The 17,383-nt window shown below is 37.9% G+C and overlaps 2 protein-coding genes across 2 annotated transcripts in view; both read left to right on the plus strand.

Annotated features, from left to right (window-relative positions):
• dnajc10 (DnaJ (Hsp40) homolog, subfamily C, member 10) overlaps window positions 1-3,847 on the plus strand; it is a 35,073-nt gene extending 31,226 nt beyond the window's left edge. Inside the window, exons 22-25 of the mRNA XM_028436933.1 lie at window positions 39-186; window positions 1,384-1,506; window positions 2,236-2,337; window positions 3,544-3,847. Coding sequence (XP_028292734.1) covers window positions 39-186; window positions 1,384-1,506; window positions 2,236-2,337; window positions 3,544-3,555 — 385 coding nt within the window. The 3' untranslated portion in view covers window positions 3,556-3,847. The remainder of the gene's footprint in view (window positions 1-38; window positions 187-1,383; window positions 1,507-2,235; window positions 2,338-3,543) is intronic.
• A 1,913-nt stretch (window positions 3,848-5,760) lies between these two features.
• The window catches only part of LOC114455706 (putative ATP-dependent RNA helicase DHX57), a 13,221-nt gene continuing 1,598 nt past the window's right edge, over window positions 5,761-17,383 (plus strand). The window contains exons 1-19 of the mRNA XM_028437086.1: window positions 5,761-6,395; window positions 7,738-8,058; window positions 8,149-8,359; window positions 8,460-8,581; window positions 8,942-9,137; window positions 9,239-9,363; window positions 9,916-10,049; window positions 10,197-10,251; window positions 10,335-10,534; window positions 11,338-11,454; window positions 11,862-11,958; window positions 12,089-12,262; window positions 12,821-12,930; window positions 13,027-13,228; window positions 13,990-14,167; window positions 14,278-14,415; window positions 16,433-16,507; window positions 16,593-16,727; window positions 16,809-17,009. Of these exons, the coding sequence (XP_028292887.1) occupies window positions 6,277-6,395; window positions 7,738-8,058; window positions 8,149-8,359; window positions 8,460-8,581; window positions 8,942-9,137; window positions 9,239-9,363; window positions 9,916-10,049; window positions 10,197-10,251; window positions 10,335-10,534; window positions 11,338-11,454; window positions 11,862-11,958; window positions 12,089-12,262; window positions 12,821-12,930; window positions 13,027-13,228; window positions 13,990-14,167; window positions 14,278-14,415; window positions 16,433-16,507; window positions 16,593-16,727; window positions 16,809-17,009 (2,910 nt within the window). The 5' untranslated portion in view covers window positions 5,761-6,276. The remainder of the gene's footprint in view (window positions 6,396-7,737; window positions 8,059-8,148; window positions 8,360-8,459; window positions 8,582-8,941; window positions 9,138-9,238; window positions 9,364-9,915; window positions 10,050-10,196; window positions 10,252-10,334; window positions 10,535-11,337; window positions 11,455-11,861; window positions 11,959-12,088; window positions 12,263-12,820; window positions 12,931-13,026; window positions 13,229-13,989; window positions 14,168-14,277; window positions 14,416-16,432; window positions 16,508-16,592; window positions 16,728-16,808; window positions 17,010-17,383) is intronic.

Raw genomic sequence — 17,383 nt, forward strand, 5'->3', positions numbered from 1 at the left:
TTTCTTCCTAAAATCTGTTTTGGTTCCTTCGTTGGCAGTGCTTTACCTCGAGTCTCCGTGGATTTGACCCCCGACACCTTCAGGTCTCAGGTTCTGTCTGGTAAGGATCACTGGGTTCTGGACTTCTACGCTCCCTGGTGTGGACCCTGTCAGCACTTTGCCCCAGAGTTTGAGGTCTTGGCTCGGGTGAGACACTTTTCTGTTTTTTTGATACAAAGCCTTAACATGTTAAGGCAGTGGTTCTTAACATTTTTCAGCCTGTGACCCCCAAAATAAAGGTTTCAAAGAGTGGGGACCCAAACTGTAGCTGAAGGTGGTTGAACACAGACATGAACATTGAAGAACAGTCATGTGGAGACAGGATCATCTATAAGGGGGAATAAAGGGGAGAGATTTTTGTGGTCCATCCCTAAAGTCAGTAAAATTATGGTCTATTGTTCTATGAATCTGTGATAACCACATTTATGTATTCATCTGAATAATATCCACTGTTATTCAGGAAGTTTATTATTATTAGAGCCATAGTATATAGTCATCTTATAGTTGTAAATCCTTGTTTTAATCAGAAATAAAATGGGTTAAAAGTGACCAAAAGGTGGTGAAATGGGATTTTAAAAACCACAGAAATTGGTTAAAAGTTGCAAAATAGAGCGGGCAAAAATGGACAGAAAATGTGGTAAAAAAGGGTTCAAGGTGTCAATGTTGGTTTTAAAGTAGCAAAAATGGGGGAAGGGGGGTTTGGGTTAATGAAACAATTAGTTTAAACTGGCAAATAATGGACATGACAAATTGTGAATGTGGTAAAATTGGCAAAAATAAGCATGAAATATGGTGGAAAAAAGTGACAATAATGGGTCATCATATATGGCATTAGGTGGAAAGGGTTTATAAATGCTGAAAATGTCTTGAAAGTAGAAAAAATGTGCAGAACAGGCATTGACATGTGATGTAGAAGTGTCAGAGATGGGAGTAATGTAGCAAAAATGCATTAAAAGGAGCAAAAATATTGCAAGAAAAAAGTGATGAAAATAGGTTAAAATATGGCAAGTTTGGTGGAGTTGCAAAAAAAGGATAAAAATGAGCAAAAATGGACTCAAATGGGTTCCGAAAATATTCTTAGTTTCTTGAAGGAATCTGGCGACCTCCTCCCAGTGTCTCACAACCCCAAGGTTGAGAACCCCTGTGTTAAAGATCGATGTGAAAGAGACTCTGAAGTGTGTGTGTGTGTGTGTGTGTGTGTGTGTGTGTGTGTGTGTGTGTGTGTGTGTGTGTGTGTGTGTGTGTGTGTGTGTGTGTGTGTGTGTGTGTGTGTGTGTGTGTGTGTGTGTGTGTGTGTGTGTGTGTGTGTGTGTGTGTGTGTGTGTGTGTGTGTGTGTTGAACAGATGCTGAAAGGAGACGTGAGGACGGGGAAGGTGGACTGTCAGGCTCATTATCACACCTGTCAGTCAGCAGGAATCACCTCCTACCCCACAGTCAGGCTCTATACATACAGGGGTAGCAAGATGGTGAGCACACACACACGGGTTGGAGTCAGTTGTAATTGTAAAATTGAAAACAATCTGTTGCATTTGTAATTATAATTTTAATTTAATTGCATTTAGTTCCATGGAAATTTCTATGGAATTTCATTCAAATTCTACAGAAACTGTTCATTATAATTAATTAATTACAAAACTGGGGAACCGTTTTTACACTTCTATGTCTTACACATGACATTAAAATATGTTTTATTTTCCAACTACTTGTCAGTTCAGGATCATCTTACCATTAAAAAAATAAAAATTTGAAATTGAGGGGTGTAGTGACTCAGAGACCCACACCAAAAATATTAATACCAATATTTTCATTGATTAGGAAGCCTAACAATGTAACCAAGAGATGAAAAACAAATGAGATTATAGATAATATTGTTTAGTGTATTTTACAGCTTATTTAAGACTCGTTAGCATTAGAGATGCTAACAGAAAGCTAACACAAGAGGAAGGTTAACATTTTGGGGATTATTTATTTCAGGCCCAGTAAGTGTGATTAATTGTAATTGAACATTAGTAATTGAGAATGTAATTATAATTGACTTTCAGGGGGAAAATAATTGTAATTGGAAAAAATGTCAGTCAACATAATCATAATTGAGTTGCAATTGAACATGGAGAATTAAAGACGTAATTGTAATTTTAAAATGTAATTGACCCCCCCACACACACACACACTAATCTAATGTTTGTGTGTAACAGTTTGATCACAGCGGAGAAATAATCAACAGCAGAGACGCGTCTGTGATCGCTAACACCGTCAGACAGAGACTACAACACCTGTCGTTACACAAGAAACCAAAGGTAACGTCTTTATTTCTGTCATTCTTTCATTTTCTGGTCAATATAAAGACGTAGATTATTTAATGACATCAAACACAAACAAATCAACAAATGGAAAAAAGAAAGGAAGTAAACAAAAAGGATCAAACTTTGGTTCTGCCTGTGTAAATATATATATATATATATACACACTAAAGGTTTTTACGTTTTGGGCTCAGCATCTTGTTACTTTATTGACCAGTTCTAACATTTTGTGTTTTGTTACATTTTTTTTTTAATTAAATCGTGTCTTGTTACATGTCAGGATCTAACGAGCCTCGTTTTATTTGGCAATTGTAAAATCTCTAAATACATTGTTCTCGTAGGAGTTATTATTTTTCTTCCACAACTCCTTTGTCGTGGAACTTATTAATGCAGCACTAATGACACGTATGTCATCTCATAGGGACAATGTCAATGATGTGCAGTCGACCTTTTTTTGAGCCAAAATGTCAGGGTCAAGTGTCAAAATATCTCTATGAATATTTATCATACAAGTTTGATGCTTACATTTATGAAAAGCTCATCTCAGGTGGAGTATTTTATTTATCTGGACCAAAGCTGTACGACCTACCAGTAAAAACATTGGTTGGGGTCAAAGTTCATGACGTCACGAAAAAAACTTTTTTTCCTATAACTTGGCCACAAATTGAGATCCAGTGCTCAGACTGGGACCATTGAACAACATTTCCTTTCAATGTGTGACCTTGACCGTCGCTCAAGGTTATATTTAAGGTCAAGGTCAGTCTTCTGTTTTTCCTGTATTATTACTTTCAATTTAATTAGTCAAAACAACAAACTAGTTAACAAATCCAAACATAGGTTGTCATTTTTGCCAATTTTATCAATTTTCAAATGCCAAATACAGGTTTTAATCTGATTTCTGACCAAGTATTACATTTTTAATCATGTGAAGCACAAGTTGAATGCTCTCCTCCTGAGTTCATCCCCGCTGTATTTATCTTAAAAATAAATGTTGTATATGACTGAAGAGTTGGTTTAATTAACACCAAGTCAGAAAAGTTTAATGTACAGGAATTTTAAAAAAATTACTTGTTTGTGCCGGTTTGTATTTGGTTCAAGTTTTGTCCCAAATCCAAGATATTCAATGAAATATTATTTAGCAAAGGTTTGATTTGCCCAGAATTGATATATTTTTGTGATTTCTGTTTGTTTGTGTTTCTATAGGACGAGCTGTGAGGAGGCGGGGCTTCTGCTGCTGCTATGATGGACCAGAGGTGCAATTGGTCAGGGAGTTAGTGGAGTGCATATGATTGGTCCGTTAGAAAACACTCCAACGCTGAGGGACGATGAATGTAACACTAAAGCCTTTGTTTTCCTTTTGTTTATTATTGTCTCCATTGTTTGTTATTTACTCTATGAAGTAAAGCTGTGGGACGCCTCATACTGGACAGGTTACTGACACACACACACACACACACACACACACTTTTATTGTTCAAATTTTTAAATAAATGGTTTTTCTGGGAAATTCTTGTACTGGTGGTGAATGTAACAACAGTGTGGTTTCTGTCTCTGCCTGGGAACCATTTAAAGAATTGGTCATTGTACATGAATCTAAATCCAGATTAATTAAATCTGAATACGTGAAGTCAGGATAAGTACATTTAAAAAGGATACAAATTAGAATCACAATCAACGATGTCAAGATGGTTTGATTTCAGAGAATATTAAAGAATAAATCAGGATTAGATAAAGCAAGTTTATATAAATTTTAAGAGAAGAAGAATTTTAACATTTTTGACTTGTATAATTAGGTTGCCCGTAGTAGTTGGTGGCTAATGAATTCAACCAGGACTCCAAGCTCCGAGTATGCTTTACTAAAGTATCCTCTTTACCTGTCCGTCACTCATGTTAAAGTTGTGCCGACTGGAAATCCTTAATACTGTATCTTTACATTCTAACTGGAAAAGTAAAAATCAATAAATGGATAAATATCCAGCGCTGTGGCTGACGCCATTGTGATACACTCTGACCCGGAACCAGTCTCTGTTTTTTTAAAAAAAAAAAAAAATGAGATAATCCCCACAGGAAAAAAATACTAATTCGGAAAACAGATTTAAAAAAAATATTAATTCGGAAAACAGATTTAAAAAAAATATTAATTTGGAAAACGGATTTTAAAAAAATTAATTCGGAAAACGGATTTAAAAAAAAAATTCGGAAACGAATGTTTCTTGTTTTGTTTATTCAGCCTGAGCATGTTAAAAGAGCGGAGCGATGCGCTCCCGTTTACAGAATTGTGTCCGTTTCAGGGCGGTGGTGGACACAGAAGTGTGTGCGCGCGTGTGCCACACTTTCGCTGTGCACATGTGAATACGGTAACTTAAGTCATATTTTGTCAAATCTGTACTTTACTTGAGTATTATATTTGAGGGACATGTTTTACTTTCACTCTACTGTTAAATAAATACACTTCTTACCCCTTTTCGAACATGGTTATCTTTAATGAAAAGATTATTAAATATGCTTTTATCTCAAACTGTTTAAAACAGTATCACCTACATAAAATATTTTAGTGATTTTTTTTTTCAAGGAATAAAATGTTCAATATATTAAAACCAGAGTAAAAATAATTCTCAAATGATAATTTGTAACATCGGTAAAGTCTCTTACACACACGCATCATGTCACTAAAGTCTCACTCTTGTCTTCTGAAACTTGGCAGCCCTGCACTCAATATTTCTATAATTTTTTTTATTTTTATTTTTTTGTTTGATAGACATTACATTCCCAATTACTTCAGCATGGACCATATCCAACTAATAATCAGATACTTGACAATATAAATCTATAGGAGAGTACACATATAAGATAATTCATAGACATATGCTTGATTTAACTTCCCAACCTTCTTTATTCTGTGCTTTTAATGTGACATATTATAATGTTATTTTTACTTTAGGCCCTGTAGTTATACATCCTTATATTAAATATACTCGGTCAAGTCAACTTTTTTTTGGCCAAAAAGTTTCAAAACGTCTGATTTTACCTAACAGGTACGCTATGCTATAATAGTTAGGAAAAACTACAATTACATCACAGAGAAAAAAATCAATATATATTGAGTAATGCCATTCTGGTGTGATTGTATGCTTCAAAGCATCATCTCAAGGCAAGGGCAAAATATTGATATACTGTAAATTATGACCTCAGATATTAAGCTCCCTTAAAGACACAGACAACTTGACTCAAAGAAATTCACAAAATAACAAAAACACAGAAAATGACTCCAACAACTCACAAAAATAGCAAGAAATACACTGAAAATAACTCAAAAAACACAAAAAAAATAAGGAATTACCAAATACACAGAAAAGAACTCCCAAACAGACAAAAATAACTCACAATTTAAAAAAGAAAACTGGTGTCAAGGTCTGAGTTTACCTCCGTACTGAAATTACAACCTAACATAATCCAATAAAAATCCAATAAACAAATACAAATGGCCGTAGCATTATTCAGTCACATAGTGGAAGTCAAAACACACGTGATCACCTTTTTCTATCTCTGTAACGTCTTCTACGGGGTTAAGGAAAAGGAGATAGGAAAGTAGATAGGAAAGGAGATAGGAGGAACTCAATCAATGGTAGAAGTTACTGGTGCTTTGTTGTTAGCATTTAATAAAGTTTACAGTTCGTGGTTGACTTTTAATTTGGTATTACAACACGCATTTTTAGCACATTTGGGCTGTTTTACTGCTTAACTTTTCTTCCGTGAAAGTCTGTAAACAGAGAATAAATGAAACTGTGCATTTCTCATCCTTTCACACAGGTTTACTGCATATATTCTGTTCAGCTATTTTAGGAAGCTTAGTAATGTGTTGGAGGTTTTCAATGCATCTAAAATAAAATTCAATATTGTTGGTCATTTTAATTATTTTTTTTATTTTCCAGAAAAATGGATACAAAGAGAAGAGTTGGAAAGCCAAACAAAGGAGGAGGAAGAGATGTTTTTCTCTGGGATGATAAAAATGATTTCAATTTTGATTTTGGATTTGGACCAGCTTGCTCCATCAGGTACGTTTACTCCGCTTGTCAAACTCAAGGCCGAGGGCCAAATACGGCCTTTCAGACCATCCAATTCGGCCCACAGGAGAAAGAGAAAACTACCAAATTATTGTGTAAATTACCAAATTATTCAGTTGCAAATTGTTGTTGAAAGAACAAACTTTTTCCCAAATCCTGCAATTTCCCCTTAAATGATTACACAAAATCTCCGAATTCAAGAGGTCCTGCATGACCTAATCGCTGAAAGTTAAAAAAAATTGAACTTTTCAAGTGACTTCAAGCGACAACTCCACCGTCCTCCACTGCCTGTAGAGCCGAGGCAGCAGCCCCTCTCTCCAGCTACGGCGAGACGGCTGGGGCAAAATTAAAGCGGTTGACTTTTTGAATAAGCCTACATTCTGAGTGAACTCATCCTTTAGTAAGTCACCTGGCTACACACACATTACATCAGTCTGTCTAGGGACAACAGATGGAAATTAGCCGTTGGCTACAATATGGCATATTTACATGTTTTCATTTATATGTACTGTCCTTACTTAAATAAATAAATAAAAAAAACATACACACGCGCACACAGTTCCCTGGTCATCACGTCATTGGAGCAATAAAGCGACCAAAAAGCACCACTATGTACAAGTTAGAAAAACAATGGCGGACTTTGGCAAAAGTTTTCATCAGGTTGGGGGTGGAGTCAATGGGTGGAGTTACCAGCGGACGGGAGGGTATTTACTTTCGCGATCCAACTTGTGACGTCACAAAGTTATAAAATTTGAAACTGGGCACTTTCCTCTGTGTTGTAATACTTACACAGACCACAAAGAAAGGATTTATTTCATATTTTGTGTGCCGCGTTACAATCAAGTTACTTCTTATGTGTTCAAAAAGAGAGCAAAAGTTAATTTTTCATCATATATCCCCTTTAAATAAACACCTCAATAAATAACTGAGAAAGTTTACATCACATGGTCCCATGCTGACTAAGTTTCTCCCAGTGGCTCCTTAGTTTTCAAATCCCTCTTTGAATCTTTTATGATTCAGTCACGTGTGAGTAAAATCATCGTAATGACATGATACTGGCTGTAAAGAGCAACTCATTAGCTTTCAGAAACGGCTGGAATTTCTTAGTTAGAGCAAATATTAGTAGAGTTACGGCCATTGAAATTAACGTGTTCCCCTAGATGCGTTCAGGTCCCTGGGAAACCCAGTTATTTTTATGAGCATGTAAAATCCGGCCGTACGGTGCGGACAAGACGTGAAAAGAGGACGTTTCCGGGTAGATCCGGATGTATGGTCACCCAAAACATGTCTGCAGTTTCTCCTACATGTTCTTCTTTGTCTCTGTATTTCTCAGCAGACCTGCTCAAAACGAGCAAAGCACCGGCCAAGGTGGAGACAGAGACGCAGGTCAAGGTTGGGGAACCACAAATACAGATCATGATCGAAACAGAGATCAAGACAGAGATCGAGACGGAAGGAGACAGGAGAAAAGTGGTAACAAAGCTCTTCCTTTGTCCTTGACCACCAGCACAAGGGATGTCAAGTCATGTAATGACATTCCACTGGAGTCCCGCAACCTGCCCTTACAGAGGATCTTCATGACTAATGAGAAACAAGAGGAACTGAAGGAGTTGCTTCGGGATCTACAAAGTGGGGAATTTGATGACCCCAATGAGTAAGCACACAGTCCTAAATATACATTAATGTGGTTTCTGGTGGAGAAAAATGACAAATTTTAACTCACGCTTTGCTTGTTTTGTGTTAGAGAGTCTGATTCCAATTCCTCAGAGGGAGAGGAGCATGATGGGCTGGACCACAGAGAGGAAGGACTGTTTTGGGTGGATGACAAAGCTGACGTATTTGAGAATGACAGTTATACCAGTGTGAGGAAGAAGATGGTCAGCAAGCACAACCACAACATCGGCAACGTTCTGAAAGAAAACGGCAAGCTGTGCCAGGAGTTCCAGAGGAAACAGGTTAATATGTGACATATCAATTATCTTTCCTCACATCCTATACATCTGATTGTGTTCATTTGACCCTGACTGCCTTGCTTTCTTCCTGTTGTCACCTCAGTCGTCCAGGCACTATATGTCCATGCTGGTTCAGAGGAAGAACCTCCCGGCTTGGCAGGAAAGGGATAAAATTTTAGATCTGCTGGACCGGAGTCAAGTGCTGGTGGTCAGCGGGATGACAGGGTGAGTCAGATAGAGCCCTAGAGAATTCCAAACTGAAATGGTGTTACCCTTTGAAATGTTTTATCAGGGTTCTTACCAGGAATTCTTCATAGCATTTCCATGTGCACTCCTGGAAGTCCCTTTTGTGTCCAAGTGTGCAACAATTAATATGACGGTACCGATTAAAAAAGCAAAAAACTGAAAATTCCCCCGAGGCACTGTAGGAGACACAAATACAGCGTTGGGGGCCCCTACGCTTAACAGTGCTGCGAGAACCCTGGTTTTACCATATTAAATACTAAAAATGTTGTTTAAAAAAACCCAAAACAAAACATGGCGGTGCTTTTAACTTTTGTGGCTATTTTCTGCTTTTTTCTGTAGTTGTGGAAAAACGACTCAGATTCCTCAATTCATCCTGGACGCCTCCCTAAAAGGGCCTGCTGGGCAGGTGGCCAACATTGTCTGCACCCAGCCAAGACGCATCTCTGCCATCTCCATGGCTCAGAGAGTAGCACAGGAGCGCGCAGAGTCCCTGGGAAACTCTGTGGGCTACCAGATCCGCCTGGAGAGCGTCAAGGTACAGATACTGATACAGCTCACACATTCCGCCACACCTAGTGTTCTCTGAACTCTAATGAACCCTAATGAAGTCTGTCTCTCTCTGTCACTTTCTACTAGACGTCAGCTACTAGACTTCTGTACTGCACCACTGGCGTGCTGCTGAGGAGGCTGGAGGGAGATGCCGACCTCAAAGGTGTCACACACGTCATCGTGGACGAAGTGCATGAGCGCACAGCAGAGAGGTAGGATGAAATCTCACACTTAAAGGAAGTGCAAGACAGATATTGTCTACTATAAACTATAAGTATAGTTTATAGTAGACGCTACTGACAAAACTTCAAAACAAGAGCCCTATTTACAAATGGTTAAAAAAGAATGAAAGACGAGAAGGGATGCTTTTATTTTGATAAGGGGATGTTGAATTTGAGCTTGAAGCTGGTCCCAGGACAATTTTACATTGTGCTCTCAATGCATCATGGGATGGTTGAGTATGATTAGTATGCCCATTGTGCATACTTATAAAATGTCTCCATATAGTATACATCCGGGTATTTCTTGCGTACTCAATCTTTCCATACTATCTAATGTGAACACACTACATACTCATTTTGACGTCAGACTTAGTATGAGTAGTACGTTAGTATATGATTTCGAACACAGCCATATATTAAAAAAATTAAGATTTAAATTCAAGGAATTTTTGTTCATAAGGTCAAGACGAGATTTATAAAAATGTAAAACCTGTTGATTCTCATTTTCTGTTTCTAAAGCTTTGTTTTCCCATTTTGTCTCAGTGATTTCCTGCTTTTGGTGCTCAAAGACTTAATCGTGCAGAGACCAGAGGTGAAGATCATCCTCATGAGTGCCACTCTTAATGCTGACCTTTTCTCACATTATTTCTTCAACTGCCCAACCATCCACATACCAGGTAATCATCTCAGTACACACACACACACACACACACACACACACACACACACACACACACACACACACACACACACACACACACACACACACACACACACACTATCAGGGGAAGTTTGATAGTTTTGTAACGAGTCTGTCGTTCCAGGGCAAACCTTCCCCGTTGACCAGTTTTTTCTTGAAGACGCCATCGCTGAAACTAGGTATGTGTGTTATTCTTGTTTATTAGATGACTAAGTAAAATCAGTGTCTCCTTAATGCTTGACATGTTTGCATGTTTGTGTAGCTACGTCATCGAGGGGAACAGCCCTTACAAGCGGAAACACAATTCATCCCGCATCTATGGGCCAGGATACAAAAGTGGGCCCAGGAATGCTATGGATTACGTGTTTGACGACACTGAGTCTCTTGACAAAACATATTTTGTCAAAGACTCTATTCCAGACCAGGATCTGAACCTGCAGGAACTGTACATCAGATACAGAGGTACGTGAGAACATGTGAAAAAAGGCTGATCTCAGCCAGGGTTGGAGTCCATTATAAGAGTCATTGTGTAATTGATAATTAATTACAATTATGATGTAATTATAATTCTGTTTGTAATTTAAAAAATGTGTTGCCGTCGTAATCATAATTAAATTGTAATTGAGTTCAGATAATTGTAATTGGCATGGAAATTCTATAAAAACTGTCGATTACAATTTATTTAAACGCAAACCTGGAGAACCATGTTACATACGTAGTTCACAATTTTTAAAACATACCAAGTTTTACCTCTACCTGTCAGTGAATCTTTTACCATTTAAATACTTTTATACTGACACAAAAAAGGCTCAGACGTCCTCACCAAAACCATGAGTACCCATATTTTCATTGATTAGTTACTAGTCGAACGAGTTAACCAAGAGATGAAAAACTACTCGGAAGATGGATAATAATTTTTTTTTGTGTATTTTACAACTGATTTAAGACATCATTATCATAAGGGATGCTAACAGAAAGCTAACACAAGAGGAAGGTTAAGTTTTATGGGGTTATTTATTTCAGGCTCAGTAACTTTTATGAATTGTAATAAAACTTTAGTAATAGATTAAGTAATACTTTTAATTTTAATTGTAACTGTGAAAAAATGCCAGTCGTCAAAATCATAATTGAGTTTCTGAACATGGATAATTGAAGACGTAATTGTAGTTTAAAAATGTAATCGACCCCAACCCTGATTAGCTACTGATGATGGGTTTCTTCTTCTGGGTTTATTCGTCATGGGATGTTTTTTTTGGTTTATGTAGATGTTCGTGCACCTGTGATCAAAACAATTGCTGCGATGGACCTGGACAAGATTAACATGGACGTAGTGGAAAGACTGCTGGAGTGGATTGTAGAAGGAAACCACAAATATCCTCCATGTAGGAACAACCTCTGCCTGGTTTCACTTACACAGCTTTTCTTTTCATTTTTCTACATTTATTGTTACTCTATGATCTTCTGATTAAGCATCAACATTAGAAGAAGACCTCTGGCTTATAATTGAGTATTTATTATTATTTTTCTCTACTGCGTATGACTGAGAGGGAAATTTTTAATCATACTATTGTTGATTTAAAGTTTTTACTCCTGATTTTAAAATTATTTTTTTTCCTGCTGATTTTAATGTTCTTTTTGATTTTTAAACTGTTGAATGTTTTCTGTTGCACTTTTTAATCATGCAAAGCACAATAATTCCCTTGCATATGAAATGCCTTGCATTGCCTAGTCTCAGATGTATAGATGTAGTCACTTCCTGTTATTTTAACATTCTATAATGTGGTTGCAGGTGCAGTGTTGGTGTTCATGCCCGGCATGGCTGAGATCAGAATGCTTTACGAGAAGCTTCAATCGAACACGATGTTTAACAACAAGGGGTCATCCAGGTCTGATTGAATGTTTGTTTTTATCGATTTTACAAAGCAACTTCTCAGCTTCCTCAACAGTTTTTTGGGTTTTTTTCATCCTGAAAAAACATTTGTGTGTGCTGGATGCTTATTGTGACTGTGTTGTCAGATGTGTGGTGTATCCTCTGCATTCATCGCTCTCCAATGAGGAGCAGAAGGCCATTTTCAGCCGCCCTCCAGACGGTGTCACAAAAATTATAATCTCCACTAACATCGCAGAGACGTCGGTTACCATCGACGACGTGGTGTATGTGATCGATTCTGGAAAAATGAAAGAGAAAACGTAAGCGTGTGTTTTGTCAGCTTGATATAAAATGAGCTTGATTTGGGATGCGCTCTGATGCATTTTGTGTTTTAAATTTTCACGCTGCTTTTTTTTTTAAGAATTATTTTGTTTAAATGCATATTTTGGCATTGGCTTTGAATATTGTGTGTCCTTCACAGTTGGGGTCAATTATAATTGTAATTGCGTAATTGATAATGACAATTCTGGTGTAATTTACATGCCCAATGCAAAGAATGACCACAGCCCCCTGACACCCCTGCTCCACTGTCTGGGTGACGTCAAGGCTTGGTTAGCCCAGAATTTTTTAAAACTGAATGAGGGAAAAACAGAAATAATGGCATTTGGATGTACCCTCGCAGACTTGGGATCACTCCAAAAGTATTTGCATCCCAAAGTCACCAGCCTTGGCGTCACCATAGACAGTGATTTTAAATTTGATAAACAGATCAATGGCGTTTTAAAATCGCGTTTTTATCATCTTCGTCTTTTATCCAAAGTTAAGCCTTTTTTATCATTTAATCTTTTTGAACAAGTCGTGCACGCTTTTATTTCAAGCCGTCTGGACTACTGCAACGCACTTTACTCGGGCATCAGCCAAAAGGCACTTTACCGCTTGCAGTTAGTCCAGAACGCAGCGGCACGACTTTTAACAGGGACCAAAAAGCGTGAACACATCACCCCAATCCTTGCTTCTTTGCATTGGCTCCCTGTTAAATTGTTAAAAAGAATTGATTTTAAAATTTTATTGTTTGTTTTTAAAGCTTGGAATGGACTGGCCCCTCAGTATATCACAGACCTCATCCAAATTTACCGACCCCCGCGCGCTTTGAGGTCTGAGGGCCAGCTCCAGCTCATGGTTCCGAAGGCGAACCGTAAAACTAAAGGGGACAGAGCGTTTTCCGTTGTCGGCCCTAAGCTGTGGAACGCTCTGCCCCTCCACATCCGTACGGCCCCCACCGTGGAGTGTTTTAAATCTCGTCTCAAAACTCACTTTTATTCTCTGGCTTTTAGCACCGCGTAAGTTGTGTGGTCCTCTGTGTCTTTTATTTTATGTTTTTGAGTTTTATTCTTATTTATAGTTTTTAATGTGTTTTTATTTATATTTATTCTTTTAAACTGTTTTATTTTTATTTATTGTTTTATACTCATTTAGTGGCAGAGCTCATTTGTATTGTTTTGGTTTTATTGTTGTGGTCGCATGTTCAGCACTTTGGAAACGTTTTGTTGTTTAAATGTGCTATATAAATAAAGTGGATTGGATTGGATTAATTGGAAGCTACATGAGATCATTATTAAAACCCTTTGGTCCCGTGTGGGCTGTTTTCAAGCGCTATATCAATAAAAGTTTGTAAAAATGTAATTTTACTTTTGTAATTGAGAAATGAATTGTAATTGACTTTCAGGAGAAAATTAATAATTGGAATTGGAAAAAATGTTGGTCACTGTAATCATTATTTAATTGTAATTGAACATGGATGATTGAATGTAATGTAATGAATGTAATTTACCACAGCCCTGGTGTCTTTTATATACTGTATATTTAAGATGTATTTAATTATTTATTTTTTGTTCACTAAATTAGTTTCTTTGTCCTGGAAAATTGATTTAAAAACCTTTAAATATTCGTTGACCTTCAGGTGTCTCCTTGGGATAAATGAGAGGAAGCCAATGTGAAGAGACGTGCATTCGCGGTGGGCAATAGCGACCATCTAACTTTGCTACAGGCCTATAAGGTATGAAGGTTTCACCAATAGAAATGTTCCAAGATACAACCATCCTGCCTGGATGCATAATGTGATGAATGATGCTCTTGTGCGGGGATGGTGCTCTGCTGCAAAGAATGGAAAGAGGGCTGCCTATGTCTACTGCAGGGAGAACTTCCTGTCCTCGCGGGTTTTACAGGTCAGTTTGCTGAATTTACCTACAAAGAGTTTTTCATGATGTTGGTATGACGCAGTGTTGAATTGAGAGTTCAAGCTCGTACAGTGTGAGAACTGTTGCTTCCTGTGCAGGAGATCGCCAGCCTGAAGAGACAGTTTGCTGAGCTGCTGTCTGACATCGGCTTCTGCAGAGAGGGACTGAGAGCCAGAGCCGTCGAGCGCGCCTCGACACATGGCACAGATGGAGTCCTGAAGGCTACGGGTCCTGAGGTTGGACACACACACATGCACGCACACACACACGGGTTGGGATCAATTATAATTGTTATCAGGTAATTGGCAACTAATTGAAATGAGGACGTGTTTGTAATTTAAAAATCTGTTGCTGTTGTAATCCTAATCACGTGATTATGATGACGCGCAAAGGGGGCGCAATTTCAGATGGATGGCAGGAAGTAAAAATGGAGAATACGCCTGTGGAGGAAATCGTTGCAAAGAGCCTACGAATATTGAACTGATTTAGATCCAGTTTCAAGACAAAGATACAACAGAATCTAAAGATTTGCCGACCATCGAGGCTGTTGATATCACAAACTATACGGTCTTTCAGACATCGTACTACACCAAACAGCAGATTAAAGCTTGTAAAAGTATGGAGGAATTTAACTTTTTTGTGAGTGGGTGGGTCCACAACCTCAGTACCAAACGGCTCCACAATGATTATAATTTGGTCTTCGCCAGGTTGAAGTTTGTTCTTCTATTATTTCATGTGTTAAGATGCTAGCAGCTAGCAGTAACGGCTATAATGTAAACAAACATGTTAAACATCTTAACGACAATGTTAGCCTGACAGTCAAGGATACAAGAGGTTTGTTTGTCACATACATACAGTATAAACTACTACTGAATAGTACTTTATGACATGTAGTGAAATAGCATTAGGGTGTTCAGCTTTTACTGTGCACAGTGTGCGGGAGTGAAAGAAGTCCATATTAAATTAGTGGTGGAAACTTAATAATCATTACTTAGTAAATGAGTATTTAATGACAACCTAATGCTATGTAAACACAGGCACAAAAAGAAAATTAGCTCGCTAACATACCTCTGACCAAGTTGTCACTACAGACTCTTTCATTTGAATTTTAGTAATTGAGAATGTAATTGTAATTGACTTTCAGGGGGACAAAAATAAATGTAATATTATAATTTGAAAAAATGCTGGTCATCGTAATTGTAATTGAACATGGGCTGCACGATTATGGCCAAAAAGATAATCATGATAATTTTGATCAATATTGTTATCACAATTAGTTTTTTCTACTTGTCTGCACATGCTGTCAAAGGTCAACACTACAAGAAGTGCAATCATTATGAGACAGCAATGCATGTTTTGTTATTGCAATAAAATACATTGATTTATTTTATTACTTAATTGTGACCATCACCAGCCCTCCCTAAGGAAGGGTAAGAAATATTTTATTATAGGGAGGGTATAAAAAGGGAGAGCAGTGTTACACCTAGGTGGAGGGGGAGGGGAAAGGGAGCAGGGAGGAGAGAGTCAAGGTAGGAAATAGAGGGTGGGGAAGAATAGATTGTTTTACAGTGAGGGTGAGATGTGAAGTTGTAGAATATATTGTGCTTATTATGTTGTGTAATCAAGCCAGTATAGTGACACGTGTGAAGCTTGGTGGTGGTGGCTGTGGACAGGGGGAATGAGTGAGTGGTAGTACCTAAAGCAGGTATTTGGGATTAACGTGTCTAAAGTTAAGCCCAGTATGAGTTTTATCCCACATCCCAAGGCGTGCCAGTGCATCGTAGACCAGTATATGTGCAAAAAACCGCTACCGCAAACCCAAGAACTGCCTCGGGCCCGCAGATATTGTAATCACAATTAGAATCACAAGTATTTATCATATTTGGTAAAAAAAAACAAACAAAAAACAAGCAGTTTTTATTACACTACTTTAAAACAATATGTACATTTTACAGTGCAATATGAAGCTTTGAATAAAAATTATTTTAAAAAAATATTTGAAAAATATAACCCAGTGTGCCAAAGGCTAAGCTTTAAATAATCATGGCAACCAAAATTGTGATTGCAATTAAAAATCGATGAATTGTGCAGCCCTAAATTAAACATGGATAATTAAAGACGTAATTGTAATTGAAAAATGTGATTGATCCCAATCCTGACACACACACACACACACACACACACACACTCATAATCTAACCATCTGGCCTTCATCATGAACCACATCCTGAACAGTTCTATTTATTTTTCCAGGCTAACCTGAACTCTGAAATCATCAGTCTGATGTCGGCCATGCTCTGCGCTGCGCTCTATCCCAACGTGATCCAGGTGCCTTTAAAGTCGTTTTAAATCTAAAATGTGAAACATCCAAAGCTCAAGTTGAACTAAAAAGGCTTGCATTGTCCTTCTCCAGGTTCAAACTCCTGAGGAGAACTACACGTTGACCAGTGATGGCGAGGTGAAGATGCTGCCCAAAGCCAGCGAGCTCCGCTTCTTGACCAAGCGTGACGGCTATGTGCACGTGCACCCGTCCTCTGTCAACCACAATGTGAGGCCTAAAAAGCATGTATATTACAAAGCACAGCTGTAAATGCAAAACAAACCTGCTTTTGTTTTGTTTGCTCCACAGACTCGTCACTACGAGAGCCCGTTCCTGGTTTACCTCGAGAAGGTGAAAACCAGACGTGTGTTTATCAGGGACTGCAGCATGACGTCCGTGTTTCCGCTGCTGCTGTTTGGGGGAAGCCAGATCAACGTGGAGCTGCACAACGGAGAGTTTGTCCTCTCTCTGGATGATGGATGGATTCAATTTGCTGCTCCCTCATATCAGGTCAGTGTCAAGATGCAAAGAGTTCTCCCTAACTCCTGCATAGGAAGGTACGGAGCCCCAGACAAGAAAATAAATGAAATACTACAAAAAAATACTACTTTGTGTTTCGAAGTATAATGTACACACAATAGTACTGTAATTTGTGGCCATGTAATAGTAATTAATAATATCTGAAGGATATTGTTACGTAGTAGAGGTGTGCATTGCCATGAATCTGACGATATGATACGATTCACACATTGCATGTCACAATATGATCTATCTTGATACTAAGATATAGATCGCAATATCAATACAAAATGGTATGAAAAACATTATATATTTTTTACTTGCGAGAACAAGTAAATGTTAATTAACTGTAATTCAAGTACCAA

Source organism: Gouania willdenowi, chromosome 21 (assembly GCF_900634775.1).
Source record: "Gouania willdenowi chromosome 21, fGouWil2.1, whole genome shotgun sequence".
Lineage (NCBI taxonomy): Eukaryota > Metazoa > Chordata > Actinopteri > Blenniiformes > Gobiesocidae > Gouania > Gouania willdenowi.